At 41.4% G+C, this 13,857-nt stretch overlaps 1 protein-coding gene across 1 annotated transcript; it reads left to right on the forward strand.

Moving 5' to 3' along the window:
* Positions 1-1,289: 1,289 nt before the first annotated feature.
* LOC147424831 (putative E3 ubiquitin-protein ligase RHA4A) lies at positions 1,290-4,300 on the forward strand. The gene is made up of 4 exons (XM_086500397.1): positions 1,290-1,563; positions 1,668-2,512; positions 3,217-3,299; positions 3,394-4,300. Exons 2-4 carry the CDS (start codon positions 2,303-2,305, stop codon positions 3,755-3,757), a joined length of 657 nt encoding a protein of 218 aa, XP_086356523.1. The 5' UTR covers positions 1,290-1,563; positions 1,668-2,302; the 3' UTR covers positions 3,758-4,300.
* The last annotated feature ends 9,557 nt before the right edge of the window (positions 4,301-13,857 follow it).

The raw sequence follows: 13,857 nt of genomic DNA on the forward strand, positions 1-13,857 counted from the left end.
GAGATAGAGAAGAAGAAAGCTTGAGCTCTTTGCAAGCACATACCCACACAACCAAGAGATCTTACGATGGAGATGGAGGCATAAAGCTGCTTCTTCTTCTTCACAACACAAAATGACGATAAGGTCTTTAGAATAGAAGTGGGAAATACAACATCATAAGAACTATGTACAACGATCAATGTGAAACTGCTAGTGAGTGAGCTAGCAAGATTAATGTCCATCGCTCCTGATAGGTATACCGTGTCAGTGAAGTCCAGCTGTAGTGCCATTGGCGATGATCCGCGTGTCCACTACATCGTGCCAGTGATAATGTATGCGAGAAGTCATCCAAGCATACCATGGTGCATTTGTATACTTTGATACTTCATCCTTTTTGAATTCTCCCATGCTACAATTAGAAATTCTTGATAATATATCAATGAGGAAAAGAAATACTTCAAAACCACATGGAAGGCATCGGTTAATTTAATCTAGTCCCCCCATGATGGAACCATCTTTTAACAAGATCGTTCTTTATGGTTTATGACATCCTTATCAAATGACCCAAGGTAATGTCCATTTTGTCCCATGTCCAATGTTGCAAAGGGATAAACTATTATGTTAGTTCAATGTCTAAATTGTTTCAGGTATCAAATCCTGAAAACTTTGGCAATCCAACTGTAATTTGGTGTAAAGACATTTGAGGAAGGGGTGCTTTGTCGATTAGATGGAGATTCAAGGAGAGAACTCTCCAATTGGTGATGCTAGACTCTCTCTCTCTCTCTCTCTCTCTCTCTCTCTCGCTGTGCACGCACCTCCTCTCCTTCATGATTTATAAACATGCATAAATTATGTAATTCACTACAAACTAAATTTCGTTTCTACTATTCACTAACTTAATGCAAAGGAAGCTAATTAAGCACTCTAGTTCTGACCTTTAAAGACACCAATCTCTAGGAGCCATCCAAGTTGCAATGCAGAGGCTAGTACTACGCACATGTAGTCGTGGTGACTCCTTAGAGGGGACTATGATCCTGCTTCTAACTCCCTTTGATGAAACTTTGCTGAAATTGGCAAGAGTTACAAAATGCATATCTTCCAACCTAGATACCACATTGTGGCAACGAATTCTCTCAACAATGACGGCCTATACGTCACCCGCGCTTCTTCCCGGACTCTGTTCAGGCGACACTGCTCTTAAACAATGAGAAAAGCAAGACCACTGCTGAGATTTCCGTAAGGCCTTCATCATATGCCAAAAATATCCATGATTGCATCCGTGGCAGCCCTGCTCTCTCTCTCTCTCTCTCTCTCTCTCTCTCTCTCTACATATCTCACTCACACACACGCACTCTCTCACATACAGTGCCCAGTGCCTCTTCCCGCTCTTCCACTGTCTCTCACCATTCTTGGCTCAATCGTAGGGATAGGCCTGCGGCTGCTGTTACTTCTCGCCTTAATGCACCTTCTCGTGCTGCCGCAAACCCACATTGCGGCTCACTACTCGTACTGCTATAGCCCCGGTTAGTTGTGAGTCGTGACCATGTGATGAGAGACGGGTGCGGCTCCGTGCAGGTCGTTGCGGTAAGATTGTCGAGAGAGAGAGAGAGAGAGAGAGAGAGAGAGAGAGAGCTTGCGTGCGTGCGTGCGTGCGTGCGTGCGTATCAAGTCAATGAGGTGTTTGACAGAAGGTGGAGCAGCAATGGGTCGCAGGCACGCGGTGACACCCTTGCGATGGTGGGAAAGCATCAAGGAACAGGGGAGCTCACGCTTGTGAGTTCAACTCATGAACAGAGGATTGCCTTACTCTTCTGGTTTAGCATATGCCTTTCTGTCTTTCAACCCTAAGAGGAGGCAAAGCACATTGTGCGCAGGGCATTCAAGTCACGCATGCCACTGCATACTGATAAACAGCAAATTAGCAGGACACCTATTCATGTTGAGCCTCAGCAAAATGATCTGATGTTGTTTTCGTTTGGAATGGCTCTGCATCTAATGCTTTGAGGAAATAAATCAGGTTGGAACTCAAAGGCCAATCGTGGAATGCTGTGAAAATCTATTCTCTCCATTGGGAGTCAGCGTGAAACTTCTTGTGTATGGATACAAGCCAGAGGAATGCTGACGTGAAGACGGTGGCTTTACTCATGCCAAGCAACCAGGATTGATTACCCTGGTGTCGTCCTTCGATTGGATACAGCTCTTCAGCCGTGGATTGTATGCTCCCTCTTTGATAGTTCTTTTTCACAGAGCTTGATCTTTGTCAACTTGATGAAGCCAATGCTACATTGGTTTTAGAAACGGAAGAAAAGAGAGCCGTTTAACAATGTCTGCACACGTGGATTCGCCGGATTGCATTGGACCCTGCCGAACACCTCCTCAACTTAAGCTGTACCAGTCTATCATCTTTGCCACCCCGGTGCTCTTTGCCTGCCTTCTCTTGGTGTTGTTCTGCATGCTCTACATGCGGCGACGAAGGGACTCTCACAACGCCTCTCAGGCTCGAGCACAGCTTGCATCATTAGGTCTTCCACCGGTAAGGATACCATCTTGCTTCTTGCCCTTTGTTCTTTTCACCTTATTTTGACAGGATGTTGTTATGCATATGTTTATTGGAAGGGGAAGCTGTTGATGCATGGGCATGCATGCACACTTGCTCGATGCATAATGGGTTGCAATTGCGCGTTGAAATTTGTAAACATGTAATGTACTAAGTCTTTGCGCCTTCCTAAGACCTCAACATCACTCTAGTGGCAGTGTACTTGGAGGCACATATGAACAATCTCGCACCCCCTGATGTGTGTGAATGTGTGAGCATGTATTGAATCCTAGATTTATGCCCTCTGTTGTTGGGAATAAATGAGGATAGTGGGAATGGTGTGGATGTAGTCAGTATCATCCATGATGGAGGTGACGGGTATACTCTCTCGTCGGAATCTACTATTTGCACTTACCTTCAAAGATGAATTTGGGGGCTTCTCGGATTGCTCATTGTGTATACATTCACATTTATATACATACATACATACATATACATGCATATGTATACATTTACATAGTCACTTGTGGCGGAGTAGCTCAAGTCTTTAGCTAGATATTCTTAAAGGTGAAATTGGGTTTTCCTGATTCATCTAGGTATATACTCGACAATACTGTGCGGTGTGAAGCTGGGAACATTATGTGTGTAGAAGTGCTCGGCTAAGTTGTGGTACTGATTTTTGTATTTCTACCATGTCCCAGATTGATTATAATCAGGGTCTCAGTATATCCTTCAGACGAAAGCTACCGACTGTTCCCTTTGATGCGTTGCGTGAGGATAACCAGTAAGGACATTTGCATATCTTAGTTATTTGTATTTCATGCTCACACATGTGGAGGTATTAAGCATGCCTTTTGATTCAACGTCTTTCATTTCAGGTGTGCTGTTTGCCTCGGTGAGTATCAGATAGATGAGAAGCTTCAAGAGCTACCTCTTTGTAAGCATTTGTTTCACATATCCTGTATAGATCAATGGCTAGCCAAGAATGCAACGTGTCCCATATGTAGAACCTTGCTCACCACTGAGCAACTAAACAATAGCTCAGGGTTATCGGAAAGAGCAGGGGAGGACAGACGGTGGGAAGAAAGAGTGGTAAGTGAAATCCAGGATGGAAGCGTCCACGTTCGATTGGACGCGCCCACTAGAGCTGATAGCTCTGGAAGTAGTGATAGTATGGCTGGAGTTCTTGAGATTACTCTTCATTTAAGTGGTGAGCATGCAATCAACATTGAAAGGAGTTAGCCGTAGCACTTCAATTGTTGTCTTTGGAGCTTGAAAGCCGACAAAAGCAATGTCTTCTTGGAGCACATAAGCCATTAGCTGCTCATATTCTGAGACGGATGACGTCGTTATGATGATCCGAGGAGACATGCAGACATGAACTTGGGGGTCATCACCAGCAAGTAGTGGGAATCAGCTGGAAAGAGTCGCTTTATCTCGAGGAAATGACAAAATGACACTTCGTAGTAGTGGGCTCAACTCATGGTTGGGTGGAGAGACAGGATGTTCTCTACCCATCGTTGAGTCGTACCTGGTTGCGAACAACCTTCGACAAGGAGGTAAGTTTCCTCTGCAATGTATGCAATTACCCTTGTCAGTCAGGTCTTGTACACTGATGTAGTGGCCCCGCATTGTAGTCGTTAATGTTGTGAAGTAGCTGGATGAGCAATACTACTTCAAGCATTAACGTGGTAGTGTGCGACATGCGGTCAAATGTCCTCTTGTAGTTTCTGTTTCTGTAGGTTAGCCTTTTTTTGGGAATGATCACCGTGTTATTTTATTGCTTCTCTGGAATGAGGTAACAAGGCATTGGTTGTCTATCTAATTATGAGTCTGAAACTCTCGATGCAATGCAAGGTCTTTGTGCAGTCCAAACAGGTTACCAGAATTAAAAGCTTCTGTGCTTGTGTCTTGGTGAGGGGCATTTGTTACATGAGACAAAAATTTATTGAGTAATAAAAGCATCTTTGGGGTGACCAAAAGCGTCATAGGGAGAAATGGGGCCTGAGCTTACTAATTGTTGGTGCTGTGTAAATATCTTTCCCTTGGTAATAATGATTTGAGATTCAGATGAAGGGTGAATGATGGAATTTATGGAAACCTGTGCTGCTCATGTGGAATCTGCATAAATATGGAGTTGCTTGCCCGACCCCCTACTTTTCTTCTATAGGGAAATCTTCCCCTTTTATTCCACACGAAATTTCTGTCCATCGAGTTCATCTTAGGATATATCTTTTAATGGATGTGCCGCCCCAGCCAAACTCCCGACCTGACAATACCCTTCCATTTGGATCAGCGCGCATCAAACCAGAAGCACAGGCAGAGCCCACCTCTACCTCATGGAGCTGGTAAACATTAAAGGTAGTGGTATTTCACTTGCGCCCAATGCTCCCACTTACTCTACCCCTCTCATCTCACAAAGCTGGACTAGAGTCGAGCCAAACAGGGTCTCCTTTACCAATGATTTTTCTTGGGCTCTCCAGAATCTCCAGTGGAGTATTGTAGGCGGACAGTTTCTCCATATGCTTGGCCATTAGATATTCCGAACAAAATTCCTTGCCATCTGACATTAGAGTTGAACTTAGCAGCATCACGAATTCTTACATCAACCAAACGGTTTTTGAGTTTGTGTCCCAAAAATCTTTCCATAAAACCAGTGTAGCCACCAAGCAGCAGCTGTCTTTCTTCTTGGTAATTGGTGATGGTGTTTGATCAAGGGGCTGCACCAGTGCTCGAAAAAAACCTTTTCTTCAAAAAATCTGTCATCAGGACTCTGGTGCTGTATGAAGGGTTTTTGTTGAACCCTTCTCCTCATTGTGACATCTTTCTACTAGTGCTTTTTCATTCAAAGCCTACATACCTGCAAGAATTTCAGTAGCTCTGAAGAGCTCGCCAATGCATTCCACCCACAGATCATATCTAGAACCTTCAGCAAGTCTCTAGTCTAGCTAAGCATGAAGGGTAGGAGGTTTTGATTGATGGAACAATTTGTTTAGCATGCACTACCTGCATTAATGATATGTACACTGCTATACATCTTTCTCTGCGTCGAATTCAGGTGGCATGTGCGGAGGCTCTTTCATCGAGGACCATTTGAGGTCCTTTTTCTTGCTCAGAGCTCTTCAACCTAGGCCACCACTCTAAGAGGAGGGAGGAATCTCTAGAGGCAGTATGCCTCTCTCTCTCTCTCTCTCTCTCTCTCTCTCTCTCTCTCTCTCTCTCGTGTTTCATGTTGCTTGTACAATGGTGCCACCTACAATGGTGGTAGAGCTTGACTCGCAAGTAGGTGATATGTCACCGTTTTTCTTTTTTAGCAGTACTCACCAAATAGGTGAGTTGGATGTGAATTAAAAACCAAAAAATTACAAGATCATATGTGCCATGCGAGCCCACAAACAAAAAAAAAGTACTAGATGCCATAACCAATCCATAGCACAGCTTTTTACAAGGAAGCTCTAAACCTTTACATCCCACAACCGCAAACTAACCACCGTTTTATGCCCAGGTCTTGAGGTGTTATCCTCATATCATGGGTTGTGCAGCGCATGCCTTACAAGAAGATTTAGAAATTCTCTCATGTAGGAAAACAAAGTCCTTTTTAGTGTTTTTCATACAATGCAAAACATCATGAGCTTTTGCTCGAGAGGCATTGCATACCTAGCTAGGTACGATTGGGGGCAGGGGACCGTTGGCCCGGTGGTCCCTTGTCCCCAATCCTACCTAGCTAGGTATGCGATGCCTCCCTCACAGAAGCTCATGATGTTGAGGTAAGTCACAATGTGGGAATTACTGTGAGAATTTGTCCAAAATTTCTTGTGTCTCCAATAGGTGGTGAGCACATGCTCTTTACCTGCTCTTCCTTGGGCCATGACTTGATTGAGTGATAGATACTTGGCAAGCTTGATTGAGTCCACTCCACACTACATCAAACCTTGGGGGATTGAGTCTTCGGTATAGAACTTTGTCCACAGTTACATGAATTAATATTTAAGCCTATAATGTAGAAGCTCCAAGAGACTTTAAGCTAGCATGTTCCTGGTTTGGAATCCAAAAAAAAAACTTTGCATACTCAAAATTTTGAGGGCTAGGCCCATGTGGAGAGCATCAAGATTTGATGCAACTATTAAGCACGCGTGCATGCTCTCTCTCTCTCTCTCTCTCTCTCTCTCTCACACACACACACACACACACACACACACGCACACACACGCGTGACATTATGGTCGAATCATTGACTGATATCTAAAAACATAGAGGTTTCATATAAAACCTTCACTAATAATTTTGAAAAGATGTCTATACTTTAGGAAATGAGTATGCATTGGCCAATCCTTTTGAGAGTGTAGTCGCTTATTACCTGGTAGACTCGTTCAATTGAATTGTAAGAGCAAAACATTGCACATGTTTTTAGACTTCATAGGGTTGAAATGCCCAATCTAGAAGAAAAATTGATCCACAAAGTTCAATTTTTTCTTGTTTTAGGATTCTTTTGCATCTAGGATTAATGGAAAGGCATCTGATCAGGTGAAACCTATGAGCATAGTCTTGAGAGATGAACTACTCCAAAAGCTATTTGGAAACTTAATTGATGAAAGATGTCCTTTTTTTTTTTGAGAGATTTTTCTTTGTCGACCATACAATTTGACCTTCCGTTTACCTAAAGCTAAGGGGTATATTCCCAACTTAAATGACTGGTTTTATAGTGGAATTGACATGTACCGGCCAATTCCATCTATAGATAATGCTTGTGTAGTTATTTTGGTACCTAAGTGTTTGTAGCACCTTTCTAGGAGGTGAAGAGTTAGTGCAGTGTGCCCTTGCAACTCCATTGCAAACAATCTTCTTGTACGAGAGTTAAAAGTTCCAGGGAATCAAGTGTCGCCTTGTTGGTATGGAACATTAAGGCTTTTACACACACATTGACTCTTTAGCAGTTTTGCATATCTTTGTCTATAGTGACAAATGTGAATGGATAGAAGTGAAGTTGACAATTGATTAATAACCTGCGATTACAAAAACCCCTAGCAGAGAGTGTTGAGAACTCTAGGAATTTAGATTCTAGATATACTCTAGGAAATAGATCCATGATGCATATGTACTAGTGCTAATCAATTTGCTCAAGAGATTTGAATCAAGGTTAGTTTTTTTGTTGCATGGGGGATACCCTATGACATTTGAAGAGTGTAGTCTATCGTTTGAGAAGCATAGTCTTGTCTATCTCACCAACATGATTTGCTCAATTTTGAGCATATACAGGCTACTATTGGCAATTCGAAAGGGTAGCCTTTCCTATGTGTCGGAGTATGAAATAAAATTTTATTAGCAGGCAATATAATTTTCACCTCGACAAATCAACTATCCTAGACTTCGAAACATGTGGAGCCTATGCAATGAATGGATTCCTAACGAGTGTTAACTCACACTAGACTTTCCTAGTTTGTTATTTTTGCTTGATTTGTTGTACTATTGGAGATCAAGGTAGAGAGCTTATTAAAGAGAGCTAATGTCTCAACTAAATTATTGAGTAGTAAACTCAAGATCTAGGTTTGAATTGGAAGACCTATCTAGCGCAAGATCTATCAAGAGAAGGCTCATGTAAGGGCAAGGTTGGCTAGGGGGCCACATGTACAGCACGCTTAGGGAACTTGGTATTTGACCCAAGGAGATCTACTTAAGGGAGTTAGATGGGAGGTTGTCATCATGCCAATAGCCATGGTCTTATATTGGCATTAAAGCCTAGGTAGAGGGGGAGGAAAAGGTCTCTATAGTTACTATGTGGATCCTCTTAAGAGGGGAGAGTAGGCTATTTTCTATTTTAGAATATCTTTAAATGGAAAACAAAATTCGACAATCTGTTCACTTGCCTTGCCAAAATCATTGTGGTCTCCACCGATTTTGAGTTATGTTGGGTAGACGGACTTGTAGCAAAAAAATAATTGTAGTTTTGGCCTTCCATCGCTCAAGGTTCAAGAAGCATGGAACTTTGGATTCATAATCTTCTTTATCAAGCAAGTAAATGAGGTAGCACTATAATCTCCTCTATCCCTCATGACTCAAGTATGAACTTTAGTAATTTGCAATGGATTTCTGAGAGAAATCTCTATGCATGTTAAAAACATGCGACGTGAATTGCGATTCCAAGTTTAGTAGAGTTATTGAAGTTTTTGCACCTACAGACAAGAGAAAATTCAGTGTGGCCCTTAGTGCAATAAAAAATTTACAAACCATTGGGTAATCATCTAGCTTTACCTCATGATGGTTTTGATTATTGTAGGTGGTGTCCATCTAAGTTATGGTGTACTTTTTGTTATTTCATATGTTTTTTGGATCACTCCATGAGCCTTGGAGTTTTCATGCTTATTTCACGTCCCTCAATATATATTCTACAATGTGTTGCGTGCTAACGGCTACTGAATGTTCCAATTATGCATGTAATCGCTTACATGCTTCAGATGTATGGTTATGCAACAAACAAGGATCAAAATGAGTGTGCAAGGTGCTGCTGATTACATCCAAAGGATATGCAACTTCTTTTTAATAAAGCATCTTTGTCGAGTTTATAAGTCTCATGTAGGCACATGAGCATGTCCGTGAATTAATTTTTTGACCCAAAAGTTTCCACTGCTTCTTGCATGCAAGCCATGACTAGTTTGTGACTTTTTGTTGTCACTATTATGATGTAGTTTTATCAGTTCTACGGTGCAAGCTTAGCTATGAGCTTCCTTTTTATATCTAGGCTACTCATCTCTAAAGCATCCAAGGGATATAAGAGTTCCATTTTTTGTTAGTTTTATGCTTTTATGCAAGATTGTTTCACATGTCAAAATGTAATTTTAAACTAGAATAGTTTAAGATCATAGAAAATACAAATCCTTACGTTTTGATTTTCTAATGAAATGGATATATATATATCACATGACTACAAGGGTATTGATCGTTTCTCTTAGGGCACTTGTTGTCAGCCACAAGAGTGAACAAACGAGTGCAAAAGTTATGAACATTAGTTCAACCAAAAACACAAGGTGTAGAGAAAGTTTTTATGAGGGTCCCTCTCACTCTTCTTGAAGAGTGTGTTAAAGATACGTCCTCACATGGTTATCCATTTCGGTGGGAAAACCAACACAAAGGTCTACATTCTTGACATCAATATATCAAAAATATTCCACAGGAGGAGAATATGAGTTCCCATAGACTAAAACATTGGCACCCATGTTTAATACAGTATCCCAAAATGCGTGCATAGTGCTCATCTTTTTTTCGATTCTAGAGATCTCAAGATTTTTGAATTTCGGCCTTAACCCTAAGCTATCTTTAAGATATTGTGAATGATTCAAATAATCAAGCAAGTAGGACCAATGACCTACAACTTAAAACTTCCATCACATGCTCGCATCCATTTGGTACTTCATGTATGTTGTTCACGAGGACAACACTTACAATAAGGTGACAATGTTGTTGACAATGGAGTCTAAGTTAACTTCATTGAACATTTGGGTCTACCACTTGAACACAAAAGAATCATGGATTTTTATAAGTTATGGATGCGAACTCATATTTTTCAACAAGTACTAGAGGGAGAGGAGATCAACATGCCAATATCTTGGGTAGTTGTATGCCAAGAAGCTTGGTTGTTGGATTGGAGGATATTAGCATGCTAGTATCCATGGTCTTACAAGATCAAAGTATTCATCTTGGAGGGCTTCAGGTACAATGGATCAGAAACATATGAACTAATGCTTGCAGGCATACATGATGAAATTTGAATACCTTGAGAGCTCTCAAAATTGGCAACATGTGAGGCATACTTGACTTGAAGAAGTGGGCCCAGATCAAGGAATCATTGCATGCTTTAAATAAGGAAAATGGGTAGCTATCTCTTGCGCTTAGAGATGAAAAGTGCTTCCATGTATAGGTAATTGGGAAAGGATTGTGTTTTGTGCCATTCAAAGGCCCATCTTGGGCTCCAAGATACCATTGCATTCACGTGGTGCACTCAAATTTAGAAGCATGGAATATCCCTCATCTATGTGAAGGAATTTCTAGGCATATGTGAGTATGCAATGCATCGGGAGTTGGAGGAGGTTCATAGGTGTGATGGATTCCCTCTTTGTGTGACACCATAGTGCCTAGGTTTACAAGACCAAAGGGAGAGCATTTCCAAGATTGGGAATTGTATTGAGGAGAATGTAGTCAAAGAAAATGATGCAAAAGTGCTAAACAACATTGTCATCAAACACAAATCCAAGTTTGTCAAAAAACATCTAGCATCCAAAACCCTCGTTCAACTGGTTTGTCACTTATGGGAGGTGGTACAAAGAGTGGGTGGAGTTCATTGAAGGCTGCACAATTCAAAGAAGTGTAGATGCCCCTTTATGGTTTGGATCCAACATGCAAAAAATGTCACAGAGCGTGTTACATTATGGGTGCATAGCGGCCACAAAGGCCATGTGGCTAGTTCATGAGAAGACCTCAACCACTTGTCGATTCATCCTATTGTTAGAGATCTATGCATGGAGGATATCTTTGCTGATGGCACATTCTGCCATGTTCCAAGGATGAGGATCTCAAAGGAAGCAATCCACGTCAACATGGCATCAGTAATGGAGCAAGTGACCCACAGATGCTTTATGATTTCAAAGGAAATTAAAATGACGTCAACTACGCATGAAAGGTAGAGTCTATTATTCAAGAGCCTTCTCCATTGTGTTAGTCTCAAAGGCATGTTTGAGTTTACTGGAAAAAAGGAATGATAGGAAGGACTGTCCTATCTTTTAGCACTCAAGTAGATTATGTAACAAACTTGGACACTCCAAGTCAAGATTCTATCGCAACATAGTAGAGATTCAATTCAAAATTTTACAAAATTGACACAGCCCGGCGTAGTTCCATGCCTAGAGGTATTGGCCCCAAAGACTGGTGCCCCTTTCGGAATTTCTTTTTGTATTAATCTGTGTTCAAAGTACAAGAGAGCGGGTAGGTGCTCACTCTCAGACTCTCCGTCCAGATGCCTGAGAAGTGAGGCCTTGCCCACTTATTTATTGTTACAAGGGATGCCCAAAAGCAGAGCCCCAAAATCAAAAGCAGTAAGTGAAAAGCTTCTCAAGTTAAAGCAATTATCCCAAAAGCTACTAATTCAGCCAGCATATATTTAGCCATGCTTTTTTTTCCCTCCAAATTTTGTACTTAGTGCCACATCAGCAGTTCCACATTTTGTGCTGCAAAAGCCAAAAATTCGTACGGCCGTCCGTACAACCTGCCACGTCAACTTGTCGGTGCTTGTTTGGGGTTTGCTGCCACATCACCATTTTGTGACATACCCCCCTCTTGAAAGCATTGTAATCGCTCTTGATTACGCCTACAAAACAAACATAGGCCATTAAATTTCTTAGTACCGACGCACTAGGAACAACACATCTAGCACATGTACAAATTGACAATGACATCACAGGACATCACATGACAAATCACATTCAAAATCATTCCAAATCTCAGACCATGATTAATCGGCAACGTATTTATTGAATCACATCTAGATCCAATCAAGACCTCATAGATGCTCGAGTAACTAATCCATATTGCAATCATGTCTATAGAGATTTATGAGACCGAAATGTTGCAGTCATTTTGTCTATCGGTTCGTGCACTCAAACAAGTTAAGTACAAATCAATCAGTATCATATTCATTTTTGGGAATTCCATTTCATAAAGTCATACAAAAGAATACTTTTAGCTCAGCAGTATCCCCCCTAAAACGCAAAGGGACATCAGTAGCTCTATATTAAAAAAAATGGAGGCAATCTGTAGACAAAGGAACGGAGTGACTCCCCTCTTATGCAAACCCACTACAATAGACTCGCCCATGCTAAAATCGGGGTTCTATCGGAGTAGACTATGCTAAATTGAATGCTTCAAGGTAAAGTTCCACAATCTGAGGAGTATATGCTAGGTCCTCCTCCTCCATCCACTTCGCATCCAATGCAGGATAGTTCTTGAATTTAACCAAGAACCGCCTAATCACTTTACCTTTAATCTTTCTATCTTTATGTGCCAATATCTGTTCTGGAACGAGTATCTTCTTGCTCTCCTCCACTTCAGGTTGCTCATCTGACTCCCCATCATATCGGGAACATCGCCTTTTAAAGGCTTCAAGACACTCACATGAAAAGCATTGTGAATTCTCCAAGTATCGGGCAACTTCAATCTAAAGGAGACATCATTTATCTTTTCTTTTATCTGGAAAGGTTAATAGTATCTCATGCTAAGCTTTGGAAAAAGCCGCTCCTTTCCCTTTTTCTTTCTCAGATGTGCCTTCTCAAAACGTAAGAGCACCAAATTGTCTTTTTTTAATCTCAAATCGCGACGGTGTCGATCTGCTTCCTTCTTGTGTTCAGAGATTTTGCTAAAGCTTCCCAGACCTTGGCAAAAGTAGTGTCCAAGTCTTTTGTGTACTGGTTGGCTTCAAAAATCTTATCTTTTGTGCTTAGGAAGGGTGGAACCTTCGTAGCACCTTCAATAATCTCAAATGGTGCCTTCCCCTTTGAAGAGTGGATCGTGTTCTTGTAGGCAAATTCCACCAAGGGCAAAAACTTTTCCCATCTTCTGATTAGAAATGTAAGACTTCAATAAATCCAGTGCGACTGAATTTGCAATCTCAAATTGCCCATCTATCTGTGGGTGGAATGATGATAATAACTGCAATCGTGTGCCAATTTTTTCCCAAATAGCCTTCCAAAACAAAATCGTGAATCGGGGATCTCTATTAGAGACTAATATCTTAGGCATGCCATGTAATCTGAATATCTGGGCAATGAATAGTCTCGCTAAATGGTCTAGATTTATTGTTTTCTTCACTGGAATGAAATGAGCTTGCTTGCTAAATCTGTCAATAACAGTCTAGATACCATCATGCCCACTCTGTGTCTTTGAGAGATCAAAAATGAAATTCATTGCAATACTTTCCCAGGGGTGGGTTGGAATGGGTAAAGCCTGTAACAATCCCTGTGATTTATGCCTGTCAAACTTGACCTTCTGGCATACCAAGCAATTGCTACAAAATCGTCCACGTCCTTCTTGAGTCTCGGCCAAAAGAAGTATCGCTCCACACCTGTCAAGGTGGTGTCAATGCCGCGGTGACTCGTATATGGTGGACAATGGCACTCAATTAGAACCTTTTTCCTCAACAATTGTGTAACGCACAACATTGTTTTCTTCATCAAGTAGCCATCCCATATAATATATCCCGCTACTACCCTCTCATTCTGTATTCGATCAAATACATCTGAAAAATATGGATCTGTGGCGTAGTGATCGACCATGTCCTCGAAGCTTCTATGATGAATCGT

Source organism: Adiantum capillus-veneris, chromosome 25, assembly GCF_014529385.1.
Source record: "Adiantum capillus-veneris isolate H3 chromosome 25, ASM1452938v2, whole genome shotgun sequence".
Classification (NCBI taxonomy): domain Eukaryota; kingdom Viridiplantae; phylum Streptophyta; class Polypodiopsida; order Polypodiales; family Pteridaceae; genus Adiantum; species Adiantum capillus-veneris.